This window comes from Schistocerca nitens, chromosome 6, assembly GCF_023898315.1.
Source record: "Schistocerca nitens isolate TAMUIC-IGC-003100 chromosome 6, iqSchNite1.1, whole genome shotgun sequence".
Taxonomy (NCBI): Eukaryota; Metazoa; Arthropoda; class Insecta; order Orthoptera; family Acrididae; genus Schistocerca; species Schistocerca nitens.
The window spans coordinates 595,431,651-595,457,223 of record NC_064619.1 but is presented as its reverse complement, the minus strand read 5'-3'; the positions used below and the strand labels follow the sequence as shown (position 1 = coordinate 595,457,223).

At 41.4% G+C, this 25,573-nt stretch overlaps 1 protein-coding gene across 1 annotated transcript in view; it reads right to left on the bottom strand.

The window, feature by feature from the left end:
* LOC126263512 (lachesin-like) overlaps positions 1–25,573 on the bottom strand; it is a 242,988-nt gene that overhangs the window by 356 nt on the left and 217,059 nt on the right. Inside the window, exons 8-9 of the mRNA XM_049960605.1 lie at positions 21,396–21,566; positions 417–535 (exon numbers count right to left, since the gene is read on the bottom strand). Coding sequence (XP_049816562.1) covers positions 417–535; positions 21,396–21,566 — 290 coding nt within the window. The remainder of the gene's footprint in view (positions 1–416; positions 536–21,395; positions 21,567–25,573) is intronic.

Genomic DNA, 25,573 nt, shown 5'->3' with positions numbered 1-25,573 from the left:
TTTCGGCACTTCATTTACTGCTAAGTGCCTTTTGTGCTGAAAAGTGTCATCGAAATGTAAGTAACATGCCATTTTTACGAGAGAGACTTGAACTTCTGTTTCGGAAGGAACACCGATAACCTTCCCCTCCTCGGAATTGGATGGAGATAATCCAAAGTTGCTTGATGAGAGGATTATAGGTATTCACATAAACAACACAGTGAATCTGACATGCTAAATGTACAAATAAAGACGTTTTGAGAAATTAGTTAGGGACGCTAATGATAGCAAAAATCTTAAGCACGCTGATGGTTGTATTATCAGAGGCCCTATACGTGATAAAAAAGTAATGCGCACTGGCTCGCACCTGCGGTGGCGGGCGGCGGCGGCTGCTGGTGGTCCCTGGCCGGCCCCAGCGTGGCGGGGGCGGCGGGGACGGCACCGGCGCCGGGGGCGTAGCCGCCGTCTAGGTCGAGCTCTTCCTCCGCGGAGCCGTACTGGTCCACGTACTCGTCCCGCTCGTACGGGTAGACGCGCCTCGTCGGGCCCGGGATCTCTGCAACACGAACACAGCAGGTGTGACTCAGCGTATTACGGTCACCTCAGGCTTTCACTATATTTGCTCTTCTCATATCAACTACAACTCCGTTCTCGACAGACCTAGGGATTATCTGCTTTCGCTCTTCTAGGGCGTACACAAACTAAAACTGACCCGGAAGAGGTTTCATTCACGTTGAGATGTTCATTGACTTGCTATTTTCTATTAGTCTGTTATCTAGATACAACAAGAGACCGAATGTTGCACATGAATTGGCGTGAATAAAGCACATAATGTTTCGACGTACACTACTGCCCATTAAAATTGCTACACCAAAAAGAGATGCAGATGATATACGGGTATTCATTGGACAAATATATTATACTAGAACTGACATGTGATTACATTTTCACGCAATTTGGGTAAATAGATCCTGAGAAATCAGTACCCAGAACAACCACCTCCGGCCGTAACAACGCCCTTGATACGCCTGCGCATTGAGTCAAACATAGCTTGGATGGCGTGTAGAGGTACAGCTGCCCATGCAGCTTCAACACGATACCACAGTTCATCAGTGACTAGCATATTGTGACGAGCCAGTTGCTCGGCCCCCATTGAACAGACGTTTTCAATTGGTGAGAGATCTGGAGAATGTGCTGGCCAGGGTAGCAGTCGAACATTTTCTGTTTATAGAAAGACCCGTACAGGACCTGCAACATGCGGTCATGCATTATCCTGCTGAAATGTATGGTTTCGCAGGGATCGAATGAAGGGTAGAGCCACGGGTCGTAACATATCTGAAATGTAACGTCCACTGTTGAAAGTGCCGTCAATGCAAACAAGAGGTGACCGAGACGTGTAACCAATGGCACCACATACCATCACGCCGGGTGATACGCCAGTATGGCGATGACGAATACACGCTTTGAATGTGCGTTCACCGCGATCTCGCCAAACACGGATGCGACCATCATGATGCTGTAAATTGAACCTGGATTCATCCGAAAAATTAAGTTTTCCCATTCGTGCACCCAGGTTCGTAGTCGGGTACACCATCGCAGGCGCTCCTGTCTATGATGCAGCGTCAAGAGTAACCGCAGCCATGGTCTCCGAGCTGATAGTCCATGCTGCTGCAAAACGTCGTCGAACTGTTGGTGCAGATGGTTGTTGTCTTGCAAACGTCCCCATCTGTTGACTCAAGGATCGGGACGTGCCTGCACGATCCGTTACAGCCATGCGGATAAGATGCCTGTCATCTCGACTGCTAGTGATACGAGGCCGTTGGGATCCAGCACGGCATTCCGTATTAGCCTCCTGAACCCACCGATTCCATGCTCTGCTAACAGTCATTGGAACTCGACCAACGAGAGCAGCAATGTCGCGATACGATAAACCGCAATCGCGATAGGCTACAATCCGACCTTTATCAAAGTCGGAAACGTGATGGTACGCATTTCTCTTCCTTGCACGAGGCATCACAACAACGTTTCACCAGGCAACGCCGATCAACTGCTGTTTGTGTATGAGAAATCGGCTGGAAACTTTACTTATGTCAGCACGTTGTAGGTGTCGCCACCGGCGCCAACCTAGTGTGAATGCTCTGAAAAGCTAATCATTTGCATATCACAGCATCTTCTTCCTGTCGGTTAAATTTCACTTCTATTGCACGTCGTCTTTGTGGTGTAGCAATTTTAATGGACTGTAGTGTAATTTCAAATGTTGTAGTATAACTAAGCATTATGGGATTTAAAGGGAAAAGCCTACATAAAATATATACATAAACGAAAGAAGGACATTTTTCTAAACAGGAAAAAAAATGTCTTTTTATTCCATTTGGCAATCTGGTGCACAGATGTATGTTCATCTGGTATCCAGATTGCACATGCTACTAGTCTGCTACACTATGCTGCGCTGCTGGATCAAAAATGTTGTAATTTATAATTCTGAACAACACTACTAGACAACGCTACACCTCAGAGCACTACACTACACTTCACTGAACAACACTACTGTACTTCGTATTAACCAAGCTAGATTTATCGTTAGTCAGCCCCGGCACACTGAGGTACGACTCAGGATTCTCAGGGACTGTGCAGCTTTTGTCACTTAAAGTGCAAAGATTGAGAGGTGGTTGTCAGGGTCTCACGAAATCCTTCCTCGTCTTCCCCGACGCACACCTCCTCACTGTTTCCGGAAGGTTGTTGCAGGGGGATGTCTTGCCGACTTGCGCCTCGTTGGCATGATATATAGCCACTTCTTGCTTGTCTCTCAGAGATGTATGCTTGCAATTCATAACCTGACCCTTTAGCTGTCAGCGAGTTTAGCTTATGCCACATATCCTCATTAGTTATTATGTTATAGTCTGTTGTATTACCGAAGATGTTCCTGTCCTGGGCTGTAACATCTTGTCTAATAGGACGCTCGCAGACGATGCTGTCCGGGGTACCGTATGCTCCACATTCACAAGTGTCTGTGAAGCGTTGCCGTATTTTCAGTAAGTAGCTGAGTTGTGTACCAAGACTGGACAGGCAGTTTGTAGCTCCTTTCGTCAGAAGAAAATATAACATTCTTGGTCGTTCCTTTATGTTAGGAAGGAACTAGTACGTTCTCCTCCGTGTTTCTTCCCTGTCCCAGATTTCTTGCCATTCGCAATCACTGCAAACCTTTATTTCTGCATTCGATGGGGCTCTCCTGTCCAATATCTGATTTACTTTTATCATATTCGCCCTTCTTGAGCCGATATTGTGCATCTCTCTTTCTTACTACTAAGTCTATATATAGCCTGCAAGCCTCGTAATGGCGTTCGTCTATACGCGCCAGTAAGGCGCAGGAGTACTCTTTTCTTTGTCCGCCGTAGAGCCTGGACCGTCTTTACCTTTCTCGCTCTCTACGCCCAAATGCTCGACTCGTAGCCCACAATAGCTATTAAGATTCTTTGTGATAGCTGAAAACATCTTTGGCCAGTAGTTGCTGTTTTGTTTAGGATTTTACTGCCCTATGTGGATGAAAGTTTTGGTTTGCGACAATAATTTATATCAAGGTACTGTAAACTTCCTTTCTTTTAACAGGCTGATTATTTATTCTGATTGTTGGATTTTTTGTTCTAGATAATTTACATTCAGTAACACGTAAACGGTTTTGTGTGCTTCTATCGTTAGTTTCTTTCCTACACGCCACATATAAAGTACTTCTAGAACTACTCTACTACTATTCTCTGATTTCGCAATGAGCTGGTAGGTCCTATAATCATCAGATAGTCTGTGTAGGCGATGCCTACTCTGGAACCGGTTTAATAATACCTTTGTGCCGATATTCCAGAACTCTTCACAACGAACACAGCTCTGTGGGCAGTCTTTGGTGACGTTTTTCACAATTTTTGAAAGGTGGCTACACTGAGCCACAGCGCCAGAGATCGCTAGAGAGCATTGTTCCGCCCGCCTCCACTGGCAGTGATTATTGAGATGTCGTAGTGGTCAGTGCTTGTCGAGGACTGGTAGTAGTCAGTTCGTGTTGAGATGTGCTAGTAGGGAGTGCTTGCTGAGATGTGATACTGAAAAGTTCTTGTTGAGATGTGGTAATAGCGAGTCGGTGTGGAGATACATTGTAATTATGAGAGTGATTTTGGTCAATATATGAAGGTACGAAACTTGATTTATTTTTCATTATTTCCATGTTTTAAATAATGCGTCATTACAGGTTCAGTCAACAAAGCATCTGGCTTGTGTTCTTGGATTAGAGTGCAATTCTGGTTTTCTTGAGTAATTATGGTATTTCTATTTTCTTTAATTAATTCAGTATAAATGATATTTAAAATTTCTTGTGTTGTTGAAGAAGAACCGTGCCAGATGCGTACGTTGAGTCATACTTCCACACACAGAACAGTTACACTTGTGCTTTGGTTTCGTAGGTTTTATAGTTGCTGGGGACTTAATTAATTAATTGTGTTAATGAAAATTTCCATTTCATTCTTTGTTATTGTTCTATGCAGTCAGATAGCGTAATAATACTAGTCAGGGCCAACCGTTACGAGACTTCGTAACCGAACAGACAGCTACTAAAGCAAAAATTAAAATTATTTTCATTAAAATTTAATTGAGCCCCCATGCACGTGGCGACCCTGCCAGGATCGTCCCTTGGAATTCTTCTGATTGTGTAGACAGTAGTATTGTTGTAGTAATTGGTAGTTTAGTAATTGTAGTCTATATTGCATGTGTAGATTTGGTAATTAGCATTCTTCTAATGGTATTTATCAAAATTTAATTTTTATTGCCTTGTATACGCGTTTGACGATTTAGTGCAATTATTTCAATTGTTCGTTAATCGTGTTTGAGGGAAACATTTCGAGTGAATGGTATTGTTGGAGATAAAGTGTCATTGTGTGCAATTTTCATATAGTGACGAGTTTTGTATATTTTGTAAATGATTACGCGATCAATGAAAAAGGCAAAAATGATGGATAGTCAGAATGACGAAATTGTTGACATGGCGAACTCGTCAACACAAGAGAACAGTATGTTGAATAATGAAGTGGAAAACAATTTAATAAGTCGGGAAAATAGTCCGGAACCATTTCAAAATTTTTCTCAATCAGAAAATTCACAGAATACGAGATTAACGATAGAAGATTCTGAAATAGTATCGAACACAGATAGCTTTACAGCTATGACGAAAGAAGTTGGTTTCGCGGGAAATGTTAGGGGCGAAAAGAATTTTGAACCATTTAATACGGAGCAGTTGATGAGTGCAATATTAAATTTGGGATCACAAATAGGAACTTTGGCAACACGGTTAGACTCACAAGGATCTGAATTGAAAACAGAAATAGGAACAATTAAAACAGAGATGGGAACAATGGAAACACGGTTAGATTCACGAATAGGGACATGTTTCAAAAATATGAAAGATGAGTTAAAGAAAGAAATCAGAGAAGAAGTACAACCGATTTTGAATTCTCACAATAATAGATTAATTGCAGTAGAGATTAGGCAAAAGGAACAGGATAGAGAACAGGAAGAAAGAGATCGCGTGATAGTACAAAAATTTTCAGAGTTAAATTTACAACGTGCACACGATAAGGAAGAAATATTTGAGAGAATCGAGGAATACGTACCAAATGACAGATTAAATAACCTAACACAACAATATGAACAGTTAACTACCAAATGTGTCAACACTGAAACCCGAGTCGCGACACTTACGGAAGACGTAGGTAAACAGAAAGAAAAAATAGGTGACTTATCGGAAAGAGTTGAAGAGATTTCAGATAAATTGACAAGTCTTAGTTTACATGGGGACAGAGATTCGGATGATACACCGCCATTACCATTTGCAGAAACCGAAGAGTATCAGAACATAAATAAGCATGTTGAAAATCAGGGAAAATGTAATGAACGCGTTAAAAGGGAAGTTGAGGCATTACGAAAGCAAGTCAAACAAATTGAAGGCGAAATCGTAGGAAAAGACAGCAAAAGAAATTTGGAATCGCAGGTAGCAGAGGGGTTTGAAGAAAGTAATTTGTTTCATTTACGGGATGCAACAAGAGAGCGCCAGGCGCGCGAACTTGACAATAATCGACATTGGGACTGGGACAGACGCGGTAGGTCTTTGTCGCCACGAGGCGAAAACTTTGACTATAAACACTTTTTGACTGTTCGGAAATTTAAGTTCTTCCGCAATTCTAAGAATGACATACATCCATGTGCATGGTTAGATCAATTTATGTATGCTCTCCCACCAAATTGGCCACTAAGTCACAAACTGGAATTTATGTGTGGATATTTAGAAAACGAACCGGCGACGCGGATGCGCGCACTCATTAGAGATTGTAATAATCTGAATGATTTTTATCATGCATTTCTATCGGCATATTGGTCCGAAAACACACAAGACAGAGTCAAACATAGTCTGATTATGCAGCGTAATTTTAAACAGTCTGAGTTCCGCACGCCGGCAGAATACTTTGAAGACATGATTCGAAAGAATCAGTTCTTGTCCAACCCTTATAGCCCGACTGAATTAATTCGCATTTGTTTAACTAAGATGCCACAATCCATAAGACAAATTGCTTTAGCCGGAAGATGTAAAGACGACATTGAGACTTTTAAGACTTTGCTACAAGAACTTGAGTATGACAACGACGACGGGACTTCTTGTAATTTTTTCAGTAGCAGTAATTACAATACATTTTCAGAGAAAAGGGATAGTGATCGGAACGGACGTTATTTGGGTAACTTTGAGAATGACAGACGTAACAGACAGGACAATAGATACCAGCCTTATGACAATAACAGACGTTCTAACAGAGATTACACAGACAATTATAATAGCGGTAATTCTTACCGGAATGATCAATCATACGGAAACAGTAATCGGTATCATCAAGACAGAAATTATTCATACAATAATAGAAACTCTTACTACAGAAATAACCAGGGTAGTAGGTCTAACAATAATTTCAGAAGTGACAGTCGAAATTATACAAGAAGTAGTTATGCAGACAGACAGGAAAACAGAAATTTTAATAACAGACACAACCAAGAATTTGCATCTAACAGACAGGAAGGACCTAATTGGCGTCCTCCGCGTGACAGAAATTCAGAGAGACAAGTGGAAATAGTAGAAATTGATCCGCGAAATGTCGGGAATAATCAAAGACGTGACGCAAACAATCGACAATGACTAGCAGCTTCGGCTTCTGGCAGCAATATAGACGGTTCAGAAAGTAATGACACTACGACTTTACACTACGTACGCCTGGAAGACATGAGAGACATTTTGCTAGATGAAAAGGAAAATAATGTAGACGCATTTTTACATCCTGTTATTGAAGTATGTGTGGGTAAGAATAAGTTCACTGCAGTTTTAGATTCTGGGAGCCCATTGAACGTCATTAGTGAATCAGTTTTTCGTATATGTGAAAGAACTATTGCCTGTCCTGTGTTACCTATTTCTAAAACTACAATTCGAGGAGCGATTTCTGGAAAAGGTGTGGAAGTTAAACAACAGACCAACCTAAATTTCATTTGTCAAGGATACGAATTTTCGGCTAATTTTATTATTGTTCCATTACTCAGTACACAGATTATATTAGGTATGGAGTTTCTTAACACACATAAGGCAATTTTGAACTTTAAAGAAGGAAGTGTGAATTTGACTGTTGCCGGAATGCCGAAATGTTTGAAATTTTTCGAGTGTTTAGCAAGATCTGAATCAGATACAAAATGTTTAAGGTTTCTTACTTCTGATGCTTTCGTTGAGCATTATGACGACAGTGTGTTTATTCATGACAATGACAATAGATACAGAGACGCGATGGAGGATATAATTAGTAGCGAAGAATTAATTAATGAAAAGGTTAAAAAAGCTGAAGTGCCAGATGACGTTGCAAGAGAAGAGCTGCACCATATTTTGACTTCACATGCTACAGTGTTTAGTCATCACACAGGAACTATACAAGGCTTACAATATTTATTTAAAGTAAAGAACACACACCATTTCGCGGGAAAACGTACGCTATTCCTTTGGCTTACAGAGACAAGGTTAAGAATGAACTTCAATACATGTTAGATCAGGGCATTATTGAGCCAGCAGTCAGCCCTTATACCAGCCCATTACACGTTGTTCTTAAAAAGGATGGGTCAATTCGTTTGGTTCTGGATTCCAGACAGATAAACAATATTATTATTCCTGAAACTGACCGTCCACAAAATTTAGATGAACTTCTTCAACATTTCCATGGAATTAAAGTTTTATCCACGATTGATATGCGCGCAAGTTTTTGGCAAATAGAACTCCACCCTGATTGTAGAAAATATACTGCTTTTTTAGCCTTTGGTAACTGTTACCAGTTTCGGAAATTACCGTTTGGACTTACTGTATCTTCAGCAGCATTCATTCGTAGCTTAAATGAAATTTTACCTGTTTGTCTTCGTGACAATATTACTTCTTATGTTGACGACATTCTTATTGCTAAACGTTCTTGGAGTGAGCACAACAAAATTTTGGATTCATTATTACGTATTTTTGCACGAGTTGGCATGACAGTGAACTTGGAAAAATCAGAATTTGGTCGTTCTCAGGTGAAATTTCTCGGTCACATTATTTCTACAGAAGGTATTCTTCCCGATCCAGAGAAACTAGATGCTATTCGTAATTATGCTGTTCCTACCACAAAACGTGATGTTCGTAGTTTCCTGGGTGTCTGTAATTTTCTTAGACGCTTTGTTAGATTGGACAATTTGGCCACACCTCGTTTATGTGAACTATCTGGAAAAAATTCTAATTGGTGTTGGGATGAGGAAGCTCAGTCAGAATTTGAACAACTTCGTGATGCTTTAGTTGCTGCTCCACTTCTTTCACATCCGGATTTATCTAAAGATTTTTGTTTGGCGACGGACTCATCATACAAAGGCCTAGGTGCACATTTATTTCAAGAGATAGAAGAAAACGGCGTTGTAGTACAGAAGACTATTGCATTTGGAAGTCGTGTTCTCTCTAAATCCGAAAAGAATTATTCGATTACGGAACTTGAAGCTTTGGCTGTTGTATGGGCTTTCACAAAATTTCGCACATTTTTGTTTGGCAGACATACTAAGGTTTACACCGATCATCGAGCTCTGGAATTTCTTATGTCAACAAAATTAACTCACGGCAGATTGTCACGATGGGCGTTGTATCTACAGGAATTTGATTTTAGCATTGTTTACATACAGGGATCTTCAAATATTGTTGCTGATGCTTTATCACGTGCACCTATGGGTTTGAAACAATGTGCTGAAGAGGACTGCAAAGAAAACCATTATTGTTTGATGTACATTCAAGGTGTTGCGTTTGAGAACTTTATTTCGTCTTCGCTCCAGGACATCGCTAAGGAGCAAAATAAGGATCCAATCTGGAAGGACATTAAGGAGAAGTGGAGGAGAAAGGAAAGCGTAGCGATTAGACAGCATTATTTAGTTCGCAATGGCATTCTTTTCAAACGAAAATCGGTCGACAACTCTGTTTGGTTAGTTTGTATTCCTGATGAGTGGGTCAATAAATTGATTTGGTACACACATTTCAGTTATGCGCATTTTGGTCCCAGAAAATGCTTCCATAAATTACGAGAAAATTGTTACTTCAGTAATATGGAAAAACGTATTCGATCTGTTCTTGCCAAATGCAAATTATGTCAAAAGGCTAAGCCGCCAACGGTTTCTCACAGAGCACCGTTGTTTCCTATCATTCCAGCGAAATTAAAGGAGATGGCTGCAGTCGATTTGTTCGGTCCAGTGGTTCGTTCTACTAATGGTTTTGCGTACATTTTCGTAGCAGTGGAGTTGACATCAAAATATGTGTGTTTTACACCTTTACGCAAAGCAACAGCTCGTTCAGTATCTAACGCTTTCATCAAACATTTTCTTAAAGAAGTTGGTCATGTTGATAAGGTTATATCAGATAATGGATCACAGTTTCGCTCTAAAATTTGGCTTCGTACTCTACGGCGTCGGAAGATTAAACCAATTTTCATTTCACTTTTTCACCCTCAATCTAACGCTTCAGAGAGATGGATGAAGGAAATCAATAACTTGTGCCGTCTTTATTGTCATCAGAATCACAGAACTTGGGATCAGTATCTTCATATTTTTCAAAACATTCTGAATGAACTTCCTAATGACTCAACTTCTTTACCGCCTCTATTGATATTAAAAAATAAAGTACCAACAAATCGCATTTCTGAAATCGTTCCTTTTCCGCCTTCACGGAAACTGCGGCATTTTGAAGTTGTGAACCTGGCTCTGCAAAATATTGCATCTGCAGCTGCTAGAAGAGAGAAATCAGCTAAACGTCCTGGTCGTTTAAAAACTTTGTCAGTTGGCCTGAAGGTGTTAATTAAGTCCCACCGTTTGTCTCATAAAGGAAAAGGCTTGTGTCGCAAATTTTTTCTGCTTTATAACGGTCCATATAGAGTTCGCAAAATTATTCATGATAACACTGTTGAAGTAGAAACTCTTAAATCACGACGCTCTAAAGGAATACATCATATATCGAACGTAAAAAATTTTGTGGAATGACATACTTTAGAGAAACTAACAGCTACATGTAAACATGCGGAGAATACAAGGATACCGCGCCGTGTTCCGGCGGCGGCGCGTACTCAAAGCAACAGTCAGTCTGCGCGCCGCACGAGGCAGTCGTTGACCGCAAACAATGAATTCCTACGTCACGCGCCTACAGCTGATCGAGCGCTCAGTGCGAATGCACTGACAGACATAAACAAATACACAGTCTAATTTCTCGGATTAAATTCAGTATAAAGCTATGGTGACCTCATAAATTATGTTATTAACGTTCAGTATTTTTCAGGATACGGTTGTATAAAGTATTTAAGACCTTCAGGTAAATTCTGTGCGTGTCCGACGTTAAGACGACTTGCTTTGGAGAAAAATTTCAGGAAGAATGTCATTTCGAAGAAGAAAGTAATAGACAAAAAAAAGGTAACGGTTAATTGAGTTTATTTTTCAGGTAACATAATTCCACTTAGGTACGTACTTTAGACATAATTTGCTGCTCGCGATTACGTGACTCATACTTTGTGCTAAATTTTATGTTCTATGAATTTACTTGTGAAGCGACGTGCTTGTGTACATTTACTGATTTTGACAATTATTGATTAATGAACAGTGTTATTACTTGTGTATATTATGCATCGCTTGGCTGCTATGCTTTTTCACTGATGTCATATTTTTTTTATTATGTGCCTGCTGTGCTTATTTATTTAAATTATAATTGTCACCTGATTAGTTGTGCTGTTATGTATGTAGGTTACACTTTGTGATTTATCTGCTTGCGCCTTCATGTGTACTTATTAAGGTTACATATGAACATTTATTTGCTTATGTCGATGTGATGCTAATGACCTGTTTATTGTGTAAGGCATGTTTGCTGCTGTGCGTATGGATTGCATATTTACACATTTCTGTTTTGTTGTCATAACTACTCTTCAATTTAGTATATAGCAATGCTGATGTACAGTGTACGAACATAGAGTTTAGGTTACACTGTGGTATTAATTATAGATTGTTCGCTTGGCAGAGCCTCGTTGTAGGAATTGTGCTGCATCCACTTGTTGACTTTCTGTTCTCTACTGGTATATTTACTCGCTATTGCATGTTTTACTTACGCTCAGTGCCTTATATTTTTAAGATAAGAAAATGAACTGCTATAATTCGACGAACGACATTAATACGAGAAACTTCGTAGAAGTCACATGAGCTGGAGGTTTTATGGAAGCTGTATAAATTTATGCTAATAGGAAGGAAGCTAATGACATGACATACCAAAACTAGGTTTAGACCATTGACAGTTATTACACTGCCTTCTTCGTGAGCAATTGAAATAGGAAGTGACACTTGACACAAAAAATTCTCCACATGTTTGCTTCTGCTATGATTCTTGAAGTGGTGTACACACTGTGAAATATTATGATCATTCACACTCCGTAATCGTACTTAATTACTGAGAGTTATTCGAACTAAAGTCTGTTAGAGGTCATGTATGCATTTCTTTTATTTAATGATGGACAAGGAACCAAAATGTATCTTATAATTTATAATGAGTAGAAAATTTGGGTCAGATGGATTACACAGAGGTTGTGTGTGGACACTGTGTCTTCGGATTGTATGGGATGATGAATTGAAGTTGCATTAGGATTTTATGAGTACTTGTTCGAGGAGACTGACTAGAGGAAAGAGTTGTTATGGAAGTGAAATGATATTGGTGCTGAGGTTTATATGTATCAACGTATTATTGAGGTATTGAGAGTATGTGAAGTAGATGATTATTGGAGTTTTCGTGGACAAGAGGTAAGGTAAATGATATTGATGATCGACGTATTGAAGAGGTATTAGTGAAGTATTGAGATTATGTGATGCTGAGGTTTATGGGAGTTTTGGTGGATAAGAGGTAAAGTAAATGAGGAGTATATTTTTTTTGTTGGTCCATATGGAACAAGGAGGATGAAGATGGCAGACTAGAACACTAAAGTGGAAGGAAGATTGTCTATACACACACTTTGTTAAATCACTAAGCAGTATATACTTTTTTTTTTTGAGAGAGAGGAAGCATTTGCATATCTTGGTACACTGACAGTTGTTCAGCAACCGTACATTTTGATCTGGCTTGGCAAACATTGGTCTTGACATGATGACTATGACGTTGACTTAACTATTATTGACTGTTATACATTGCTGCCACTACTACTTGATACACAGGATGAACATAAAATTTTGACAGAATTGCATTTACACAGTTAACACTATTCAATTACACAGTAGCACTAATGTGGATGAAAGATGAGTGAGTGTGTTTTGTGTGTTTTCCTTTTATAATCCCAGAGAAGCGATCCCAACCTATCTCCTAAATATTATTTCACTTGTTTGTTGTGGCTTGCACTGACACCCATAAATATTATAGGTTAACTGTATTTGTGTATTGTAATAGTTAATAGGACAATTATCAGATATCATTTGTGTGTTTGTTATGATTTGTATGTTTAGTGTAAAAGCATTGTATGTGTATTCAAACTATTGTTCATGCCTGAACTGTCTGGTTAGTGGTGGTGCTGCACTTTTCAACATGATGTGTGACATTTAGGCATGTTTAATTTCTGCTGATGAACTGTGTGATCAGTGATTGTAAAAAAATTATGGACTGTTACTTGTACCCTCTCTACATGATTGGTGCCACTAGGACATGTTTAATTTCTGCTTATAAACTCTGATGAACAGTGTGATCAGTGATACTAGATTTTATGGAACTGCTTCTGCTGAGAAATGTGACTTGTTGCTGTGTGTACCTACTCAACATTGCTGGGTGCCACTGATGGATTGCTTCTACTGAAATGAAGTCACCTGTTGCTGTGTGCACCTGATCAACATTGCTGGTGCCACTAATGGACTGCTTCTACTGAAATGGTGTTACTTGTTGGTGTCTGCACCTACTCAACATTGCTGGGTGCCACTGATGGACTGCTTCTACTGAAAAGATGTCACCTGTTGATGTCTGCACCTGCTCAACATTGCTGGGTGCCACTGATGGATTGCTTCTACTGAAATGAAGTCACCTGTTGCTGTGTGCACCTGATCAACATTGTGGGTGCCACTGATGGACTGCTTCTATTGAAAAAATGTTACTTATTGGTTTTTGCACCTGTTGACCATTGCTGGGTGCTACTGCTGGAACTATCAACTGCTTATTCTTGAGCTATGGAAAGCGTTTATGTGAATATTTGTATAAACTGATTTTTTGTGTATTACTGTTTGTGGATAGTTATGAGACTGTTACCTGCACATATTCGTCATTGCTGACGCTATTGATTGAACTGTTTAACCACATAATACTTGTGTAAACTGTTATGTAAAGTCACATGTATGAAAGAATTTGTATTGCTTACTGTATTTTATATATTAGGTTATTGAAAGGTCAGTGCAAAGCAAAAATTTTATCTAGTTATATGATATTTACGTATTAATATTATCTTTCATTTTTGTCTGTATTTTTTTTTTGACGAATTTGGTGGTATTTTCACCACCAATGCTGGCAAAAATACCATCAAATTCTAGCCGTGGAGGAAGGGCATATGAAAGGTGGCTACACTGAGCCACAGTGCCAGAGATCGCTAGAGAGCATTGTTCCGTCCGCCTCCACTGGCAGTGATTATTGAGATGTCGTAGTGGTCAGTGCTTGTCGAGGACTGGTAGTAGTCAGTTCGTGTTGAGATGTGCTAGTAGGGAGTGCTTGCTGAGATGTGATACTGAAAAGTTCTTGTTGAGATGTGGTAATAGCGAGTCGGTGTGGAGATACATTGTAATTATGAGAGTGATTTTGGTCAATATATGAAGGTACGAAACTTGATTTATTTTTCATTATTTCCATGTTTTAAATAATGCGTCATTACAGGTTCAGTCAACAAAGCATCTGGCTTGTGTTCTTGGATTAGAGTGCAATTCTGGTTTTCTTGAGTAATTATGGTATTTCTATTTTCTTTAATTAATTCAGTATAAATGATATTTAAAATTTCTTGTGTTGTTGAAGAAGAACCGTGCCAGATGCGTACGTTGAGTCATACTTCCACACACAGAACAGTTACACTTGTGCTTTGGTTTCGTAGGTTTTATAGTTGCTGGGGACTTAATTAATTAATTGTGTTAATGAAAATTTCCATTTCATTCTTTGTTATTGTTCTATGCAGTCAGATAGCGTAATAATACTAGTCAGGGCCCACCGTTACGAGACTTCGTAACCGAACAGACAGCTACTAAAGCAAAAATTAAAATTATTTTCATTAAAATTTAATTGAGCCCCCATGCATTTTCTGTGCGTGACTTTTTAATTACACCTCCACGTCTGTGCAGTAATCTTGCAGGGTGTTATAGAGACTCCATGGGCAGTCCATGTCTTTCAGTCATATGAACAGGGCAGGTCACCATAAATTATCAAACGCCACGGCTATATCAGTCATTAGGCCTGTAAGGCACTTGTCGTCTGAGGTGTTCACAATGTCTATTGCGAGATTTAACGCATCCTCTATGGAGTTACCTTTGCCGAATCCGAACTGCAGGGCATCATGCCTACTACCTGTCTGTGGTTCCTCAGGGAGCACCACAGAATCTTTTCCTGTACTGCGGCTGGAGCATTCACCAAACAAATCGACCTGTAAGAAGATTTCGGTTCTCTTGGGTCTTCCGTCTTTTTTTTTTTTTTTTAGTTTAGTGATATTCGGGATATTCCAAATTTTAGGCACTTGTCCTTGCAAAAGACATTCGTTTAGTAACACTGTCATATATGGTATAATTTGGTCCACTAGCTTGTGTCACACTTTTTCCATTTATTCTATCAGGACCTGGGGCTTTCTTCCTATTTAACTTCATTATTCCCAGCCCCACTTCCTCGGGCAAACTGGAAACACAACACTATTCTTCAAATGCTGCTCTAGCAGTTCAGAGCGGAGCTGCTGATGGTACTGTGTCTTCCATTTCGTATATTCCGGCTACAGAGTTCTGAGTAGGTACTGCAATGATGTCTCCCAGTCTGTCCTCAACTTGCCATCGCATCGTTTCAGGTTTGATAACACAGTGGATGATCCAAGCTTATTTATTGCAGGTTTGTGTGGAAATCCCCAAACATCTGATAGCATTTAGTCCCTAGCGTAGGCTTTCTAATTTTCTACTTGTTTGGTGTAGTAGCTCCTTATGTTGCTGTCTGACTTTTCGTTAGAAATTCAGCCTTCTTTTTCATTCTGTTTCCCCTAAGGGTCTCTGTTAATATCTTCTCGCCTGCCTTCCTCTGCGCCTTAAAGATTGTATTGCGGGACTCCATGCAATTTTAAACGCTTTTGATTTCTTAACCAATATTGGGGTCGCCTTCTTTTACGCTGTCTGCCACGCTGGCACTAATTCGTCACCTTTGGCTTCAACATCAAATCCACTTACTTGCAGTGATTGTAACTTGAATTCTGCCTTTAACAGTTCCAAGATTTTATAGTGCTCGTATTGGACATTAGCGTCTAAGACAGTATCTGCGTCTCTAATTGTGAATTTGATTATGGTCACTTGTCAGTAAGACAAGCAAATCTCAATTTACATCATATCCCATGACTGTGGATGATATAAGTTGGGTTACCTATCTTAATGTCCATGAAACATTTTTCAGTCAGTTTTGTTTCGCTCATCCCGTATATAACAAGAGATGATCATACTTTGTCAGGAGGTACCATTCAGGGAGAGAAAGATTCTAACAGGAGGATGAAAATCCCCCTGATCTTCCACGTATGTGGCGTTGATAAAAGGGGAATATGTGAAAGACAAAAGAGGAGTAACTGAAGGAGCAGGTTTATCTGTTACTTCTCTGAGAGAAAGGTACTCGCGTCAAAAATTCGCGCCAGTCATCCGGTATGGTAAGAAAGTCGGAGAATCGTGGTGATGCTATTGATACGCATTTATGCGAGGTATTCTAAGGAGGTTGCTTACATGTTCTTGAATTTTGATCTTTTATTTTGATCGTTCATCTAAATTATTTAAATAAATAGATACACATACTGATGAGCAAAAAAAATGTCAACACTGTCCACCGCGACGTTGGATGCCGCCAGGTGGCGTTGCGAGCATGTGACACGGTAAAAAAGTATGTATGTGCAGCAGACATGTAGCAAAGATGTAGTCTGTGTATGAGGAAATCCATTGAGATAAGTGTCTGACAAAGGACAGATTATTATTACGCACAGCCGGTGAACGAGTATTTCGAAAACGGCGAAGATGGCCGAATGTTCACATGCTCCTATCGTGTACGTCTACGGAAAGACGTAGAAGGACAGTGAAATACCACTAGGCGCTAAATGGTTGAATGTCCATGACGATTCACAGAACGTAGGGTTCGGAGGCATGTCTGCTCTGTGAAGTAGCATGATTGTGATCTATGGCATCCCTGCCGAAAGAGCACAGTGTTGGTGCACGCACAACTGTTTATTGTACATTGTTGAAAATGGAGCTCCACAGCAGACCGGTCCACTAAGTGTTGACATGTTGAGCCAACGTTATCGTCGGTTACGATTGCAGTGGACCCGTCAATCAATGGAACCGTGTCAGCCCTCCGGCTGAATTACGGTTTTGCTACACTATGTCGCTATAGTCGTCTCGACAATCGCCGCCATCGAGATCTAGGTGAACAGCGGCTCGAAACTACTACCACGGACGCAGGCTGGTGGGAGCAGCATTTTGCTACGGGAGAGATTCTCCTGCGCTTGCATGGGACCTGTGGTAGTAATCGAAGACACGCTGACAGCTGCGAACTACCTGCATCCCTTCATGCTTGGTGTCTGTCCCGACGGCAAAATCATCAATCAGCAATATAACCCAGAACCGTGCTCCAATGGTTTGAGAAGCATTATAGTGAATTGACGTTGATGTTTTGGGGACCTAATTCGCCTGATGTAAATCCTATGGAGCCCATCTATTCGCTATCTGGCGCCATTACAGCCTGCGCAGATCTCAGCGGCCAGTTTAGCGAATTACATAACCTGTACGTTGACATCTAGTGGCACATACCTCCACAAACCTACCAACAAACTGTCGGATCCCTGATACGCAAAATCGGTGATGTATTTCGTTTCAAACACAGACAAACAAGCTATTAAGCAGGTGGTCATAATGTTTTGGCTTGTGAGTATATTTTACAAATGAGTGACGCACGCTTGAACAGCGGCTTGTTTAGTTAGTGTGAGAGCGACTGTACCTCTGGAAGATGGAACGATGAAACCAAAATTTCGCAAACTATCTTGTCGCGACATGTTTACATGTTAGACACGAATCGAACTGTTAGTTCAATTTTATATTGGTTTTCAGAGTGCTGGTAGTTTTACATGAATGGTGTGTGTAAAGAATATCAGCTGTCCGATTTGGTCTATAAATTGAACATCGAAGTGATTTAATGAAAAGGAAGCAAGATTTCCTCATGCATGTCATTGAACTCGTGAGGAAGATGATGGGAAGGGGCGAGGAAGGGAAGGAGTAGGAGAGAGGGGAGGTAGACTCTTCACCAAGACGCGTTAATAATTATATCTACGCCACTAAAACGTACGAAACCGTTTTGTTATGCGGTGTAAATTACGTGCCTTGTGTTGTGGAAAAAAGTGAGCAGTTGTCAGTTGTGGTATATTATTCTACTGCATTTTGAAGACCTTAAAAAGACTATAAAATTTTTGAATGAGCTACAGCATATTTCTGTTGCTGCTATTTCTGGCTATTTGGAATGAACGGTTGCTGCCACTTAGTTTGGATTTCGTAACACAGGGAAACTATGATCCATGCATGATTATATACATATTTGTTATTTGAACTGTATAATTTGTTTGTAGTACTACATTATGTGATCAAAAATATCCGGACACCCCTAAAAACATTCCTTTTCATATCAGTGCATTGTGCTGCCACCTACTGCCAGGCCTCAGTAGTTATTAGATATCGTGAGAGAGCAGAATGGGACGCTCCACGGAATTTACATACTTCGAACATGGTCAGGTGATTAGGTGTCACTTGTGTCATATGTCTGTATGCGAGATTTCCACATTCGTAAACATCCCTAGGTCCACTGTTTCCGATGAGATAGTGAAGTGGAAACGTGAAAGGACACGTACAGCACAAAAGCGTACAGGCCGACCGCGTCTGTTGACTGACAGACACCGCCGACATTTGAAGAGGGTCGTAACGTGTAATAGGCAGAAATCTATCCAGACCATCACACAGGAATTCCAAACTGCATCAGGATCCACTGCAAGTACTATGACAGTTAGGCGGGAGGTGAGAGAACTTGGATTTCATGATCGAGCGGCTGCTCATAAGCCACACATCACGCCTCTAAATGCCAAACGACGCCTCGCTTAGTGTAATAAGTGTAAACATTGGTCCATTGAACAGTGGAAAACCGCTGCGTGGAGTGACGAATCGCTGTACACACTGTGGCGGTCCGATGGCAGGGTGTGGGTATGGCGAGTGCTCGGTGAACGTCATCTTCCAGCGTGTGTAGTGCCAACAGTAAAACTGGGCCGTGGTGGCGTTATGGTGTGGTCATGATTTTCATGAAGGGGGCTCAACCCCTTGTTGTTTTGCGTGGCACTATCACAGTACAGGCCTACATTGATGTTTTAAGCACATTTTTGCTTCACACTGTTGAAGAGCAACTCAGGATGGCTACTCCATCTTTCAGCACGATCGAGCACCTGTGCACATCGCACTGCCTGTGGCGGAGTGGTTATACGACAATAACATCTCTGTAATGGGCTGGCCTGCACAGAGTCCTCACGTGAATCCTATAAAACACCTTTGGGATGTTTTTGAACGGCGACATGGTGCCAGGCCACACCGACCGACATCGATACCTCTCCTCAGTGCAGCACTCCGTGAAGAATGGGCTGCCATTTCCCAAGAAACCTCCCACCACATGACTGAACGTATGCCTGTGAGAGTGGAAGCTGTCATCAAGGCTAAGGGTGGGCCAACACAATACTGAATTCCAGTATTGCCGATGGAAGGCTCCACAAACTTGTAAGTCATTTTAAGCCAGGCGTCCGGATACTTTAGATCTCATAGTGTATACAGCTATGTTTTACTAACAAGCCAGTCCAAGTAGTAAAAAATCTGATTTTAAATGAGTGTTGTAGTGGTCTTCAGTCCGAAGACTTATGATGCGGATACCCAAGCTAGTCTGTTCAAATCTCATAATACCTGCATAACTTCTTCAAATTACACCCGCTGCCTACTACAGCGAAGTTTGTATCTCCATTTATTTCTGCCACGCGAATTTCCCTCCAGTTTACGACATCTTCGTGCCTGAGGATGTGATGTGTGAATGAATCCATTTATTTAGTCAAGATGCGTCATAATTCATTTTCTCCCTATCTACCCGTCTAATCTTCAGCATTCATCTGCACCACCACATTTAAAACGCTTCTACTCTTGTCTTGTCTGAAAGCTTTGTCGTTCTTGTTTCATTTTCATGCAAGCCTAATCTAGATAAATACCCTGAGAAAATATTTTCTTGTTATTGCCAGTTTCATACCTTATTCTCTCTAATTCGGCCATTGTAAGTTATTGTTCAGGTTAAGTATACCACATCTAGAGTATGATTTACTAATCTCATTGTTTCAGCGTCGTTTGAGTTACTTCGGCTACATTCATTTATCATTGTTTTCTGTTGTGAAGTTGCTATCATAACCTGTTTATGAGACAATACACATGATCACATGATCTTTCAAATCCGTTGTCGTCTCTGACAGTCTTACTACTTCGTCACCAAAATAGAAAGATTTACATTCTTCTCCCTTCTTTCTAATTTCTCCTCGGTTTACTTTACAGCTTATTCAATATACAGACATCCGGCATATGCTACAAACCTGTCTCCCTTCTCAACTATTGCTTCCTTTTCATCTCATTCGACTCTTAAAACTACATTCTGGTTGCTGTTCCAGTTAAACGTGACGTTTCGGTCCATGCATTAGATTCCTGGTTACTTCAAAAACTTAGATCTTCCAGTCAGTAGTCTCAAAAGATTACCCGTTACACCTACTTTATTATGTGGTTAACACCATCTTCTCATCTGAAGAGAGGTCCTGTACTTCCTCCAACCATACTTCACTAAGTCCCACTCTCTCTAATCATCCATTTCTCTCGGTAAAGTTTATCAGCGCACACTCCGCTGCAGAGTGAAAATCTCATTCTGGAAACATCTAGTGGTTAGTTGTGCGTTACACAGGGTTGTCCATATAGGACAGTAAATACAGTGCCTGTATTCAGGTGTCTGGCTGTTTAGGATTTTTATTATTGTTACCGTGTTGCTTTTCCACGAGTATAACAAACCTGTGACCAATCCCACTTCCTTCTTTGCAAGAGGGGTAAACAGAAAGTTGTATCTATAACCTGGAAAAAAATGAAATTCACTGACTGATTTGCTGCTGGTTTGCCGATGCTAGTCGGTTGTTCTGGAAAATGTAAATCAGTATTGCAAGCCATCGCTAAAAACGTTAAAAGGAAATTTATCGAGGCTGTGGAGTCCGTCCCCAAAAAAATTTATGAAATAAAATATTTACTTTAAAACTAGAGACGCAAGAACATAATTTCTGCCCTTCCAACAAAGCTCTCTGCGTCCATCCTCAAGCGAAACCCAGAATCGGGACACTAACTTCGTTTGAACCGCTATACTACAGTACTTGCGTTAACTCGCATCGTTGTACTGCTTGCTCAGGTATTAATCAGTGTACAGTGAGTAAGTCTAACTACAAACTGCATAAATAAATGGTGCGGAGCGCAGCCTCGCGTGTGCTGAACACAGCCGTATGCCGGGCACTCACCGTACAGACGTATGCTGGACTCCACCTCCCCCAGTGAGTTCTTGGCGACGCAGCGGTAGGAGCCCAGGTCCTTCTCCTGGAAGTTGCGCACCACCAGCACCATCCTGGTCTCGAACATGGACTTGCTCACCGTCTTCACCTCGTACTTCTCGCTGGAGATCAGCATCTCTCCTGTGAGGACACACACTTCTGAATCACTCCGAAAAACACACGTTTCATTGTTTATTCATTTATAGTTTTATTTAGCCTGACCAGAATAGGAATTTCCGGTCTTCATCCCACAGGGTACCAGGAAATACACGTTTCAAAACCGATTACTAAACATTGTTCATCAAGTTTCTAAATTTCCCAACGTACTTGTGGCTCAGTTAATTTTAAGTGGAAGAACCGTATGAAGAGCCCACAGAAAAAATGGAGAAAGTTACATTTGTACATTTTTCAGGAGAGGAAATATAAACATTCAATAATACAAAGAAATACTTAAAAGACTCTAATCGAGTGCAATCGATGTAATTGTGATTCCAAATTTAATTTCTGTAAAGTAAGCATATTAGAAAAAATAATAGCTGAGAATATATGACAAAAAGACAAAACTTGGAAATAAAGTACATCTTCATGACGGAAAGAACGTGGCAAAACCAATAAATTCTGGTAAGCTTTCTTTTCGTCTTTGTGTTTTTTATCTGACATATCGCTAGGGTAGGTTTTGTTGATAGTCCGTGCATATTTCTACAGTTTCGCCTATCTTCATTTCCTCTCTTTTCGCTTTCTTGAATAATCTTCCTTACCAAATGCTTTAATTTCATTTGTAATTTCTAACTTATCTTTTTCAGATATATTTTGGTAAAGCTTTCCATTCAAACTTTTTAAATCTGCCTGAAATTTTTCACATGTTGAGCAAATATCAGAATGCGGGTGCCCAAGTGATAAGTTAAAGTTCCTGTTAAAGATTTTCCGGTATGGTTCAAATGGTTTTAAGCACTATGGGACTTAACATCTGAGGACATCAGTCCCCTAGACTTAGAACTATTTAAACGTAACTAACCTAAGGACATCACACACATCCATGCCCGAGGCAGGACTCGAACCTACGACCGTAACAGCAGCGCGGTTCCGGACTGAAGCGCCTAGAACCACTCGGCCACAGCAGCCGGCTTTTCCGGTATGTGTCATATACAACAGGACGTTGAGGGCATTTTTCTTTATAAAAATTATGCCATTTCTTTATTGATAGTTCTTCTGGAAGGATAATAGTGTCTGTCTTTCCCTTGCATAGTGGCTATTTCTTCTCTTAAATGGATCTATGTGGTTTATAACGGCTGCCTCCTTTTATTTGGATAGTTTCAAAACATGGGTAGCATGCATGTTGTCTCTCTTGTCTTCGTCGTGTTCCTCTATCCTTCATGCTCGTTTGTACTGCATGCATTCTGTGCTTTGTTATTCCATGCAAAGCAATGAAGATCTTTCGGCAAACAGGAATTTCACTCATTGTAACATTTTGTTTGATTTTGACAATGTATCGGAAAGAGCAATCTCTGACATTAGCATCACCATGCTTAGGCCTTCTTTGACCAGTTAATGTCACTGAAATTAAGCTGATTAAATGACTGATTATTCCAGGAGCTGTTCTCACCCATGTGGTTTCATTTGTTTGAAACATTCAGACAGTGAGCATTTACAGTCACTGCCTAAATCATGAGGCATTTACCTAAGGTCCCTACAAACATTTCTCATTCTGCCATTAAGTTTACTCTATTTCTAACAGATTGGTTAACAGATGGCGTCTTACCTTCATTTGGTGACGAACCACACAAGTTAAAGACTCTAACAGGATCACACTGCTGTCACATTTCAAATTGAGCACTGTTGTAATGTAAAATGTAGAAGCAAACCTTGGATTTACTGCATTCCTCCGGTGAGAAGAGTGCCTTAGAACGGTCTTTCCGCTACCACTAAAAGTAAAACCCTTTGTATCCTGGTGAAAGCCATTTTAACTGTCTTATGGTATCGGCGAGTACCGTCAAAATCTCCCATAAACTCATTTCCCTATTAAATACACACCCCACTTTTTCCCTGGTGTCTTCATATTGTAGACCCGCTACAACACATAGTTTCAGCTACTTTTTCCACAAAAATAGTTGTCAACTTTGGCTGTATTGCATTTATTAAGTTAACGTATTTTGCATACATTCATTCACTGATGTCGCACAGGATAATACACTCCTGGAAATGGAAAAAAGAACACATTGACACCGGTGTGTCAGACCCACCATACTTGCTCCGGACACTGCGAGAGGGCTGTACAAGCAATGATCACGCGCACGGCACAGCGGACACACCAGGAACCGCGGTGTTAGCCGTCGAATGGCGCTAGCTGCGCAGCATTTGTGCACCGCCGCCGTCAGTGTCAGCCAGTTTGCCGTGGCATACGGAGCTCCATCGCAGTCTTTAACACTGGTAGCATGCCGCGACAGCGTGGACGTGAACCGTATGTGCAGTTGACGGACTTTGAGCGAGGGCGTATAGTGGGCATGCGGGAGGCCGGGTGGACGTACCGCCGAATTGCTCAACACGTGGGGCGTGAGGTCTCCACAGTACATCGATGTTGTCGCCAGTGGTCCGCGGAAGGTGCACGTGCCCGTCGACCTGGGACCGGACCGCAGCGACCCACGGATGCACGCCAAGACCGTAGGATCCTACGCAGTGCCGTAGGGGACCGCACCGCCACTTCCCAGCAAATTAGGGACACTGTTGCTCCTGGGGTATCGGCGAGGACCATTCGCAACCGTCTCCATGAAGCTGGGCTACGGTCCCGCACACCGTTAGGCCGTCTTCCGCTCACGCCCCAACATCGTGCAGCCCGCCTCCAGTGGTGTCGCGACAGGCGTGAATGGAGGGACGAATGGAGACGTGTCGTCTTCAGCGATGAGAGTCGCCTCTGCCTTGGTGCCAATGATGGTCGTATGCGTGTTTGGCGCCGTGCAGGTGAGCGCCACAATCCGGACTGCATACGACCGAGGCACACAGTGCCAACACCCGGCATCATGGTGTGGGGAGCGATCTCCTACACTGGCCGTACACCACTGGTGATCGTCGAGGGGACACTGAATAGTGCACGGTACATCCAAACCGTCATCGAACCCATCGTTCTACCATTCCTAGACCGGCAAGGGAACTTGCTGTTCCAACAGGACAATGCACGTCCGCATGTATCCCGTGCCACCTAACGTGCTCTAGAAGGTGTAAGTCAACTACCCTGGCCAGCAAGATCTCCGGATCTGTCCCCCATTGAGCATGTTTGGGACTGGATGAAGCGTCGTCTCACGCGGTCTGCACGTCGAGCACGAACGCTGGTCCAACTGAGGCGCCAGGTGGAAATGGCATGGCAAGCCGTTCCACAGGACTACATCCAGCATCTCTACGATTGCCTCCATGGGAGAATAGCAGCGTGCATTGCTGCGAAAGGTGGATATACACTGCACTAGTGCCGACATTGTGCATGCTCTGTTGCCTGTGTCTATGTGCCTGTGGTTCTGTTCAAAAATGGTTCAAATGGCTCTGAGCACTATGAGACTCAACTGCTGAGGTCATTAGTCCCCTAGAACTTAGAACTAGTTAAACCTAACTAACCTAAGGACATCACAAACATCCATGCCCGAGGCAGGATTCGAACCTGCGACCGTAGCGGTCTTGTGGTTACAGACTGCAGCGCCTTTAACCGCACGGCCACTTCGGCCGGCTGTGGTTCTGTCAGTGTGATCATGTGATGTATCTGACCCCAGGAATGTGTCAATAAAGTTTCCCCTTCCTGGGACAATGAATTCACGGTGTTCTTATTTCAATTTCCAGGAGTGTATTTCAGAGAAACTCCACACTTATGCAAAAAGTATTCACTGCACAAAGGAAAGTAATTAGAAATATGTGTAAGGTTCCTAACATGTAGAATGAGCAGGCATCTCTTTAAGCAGCGGAAGATATTAGTCGAAGTCTGTCAGTTCATTTTTTTCACTTAAATAATTATCATCAACATTCAATTTGAGTTTGAGGGTAACAGAAATATTCACAAGTACAACTCTAGAAGGAAAATCATCTGCATTACAGTTTAATTAATCCAACTTTGGAGAAGACAGGGATAACATATGTAGCTGCAAAACTCTATGTCGAACTAACTGAAAAGT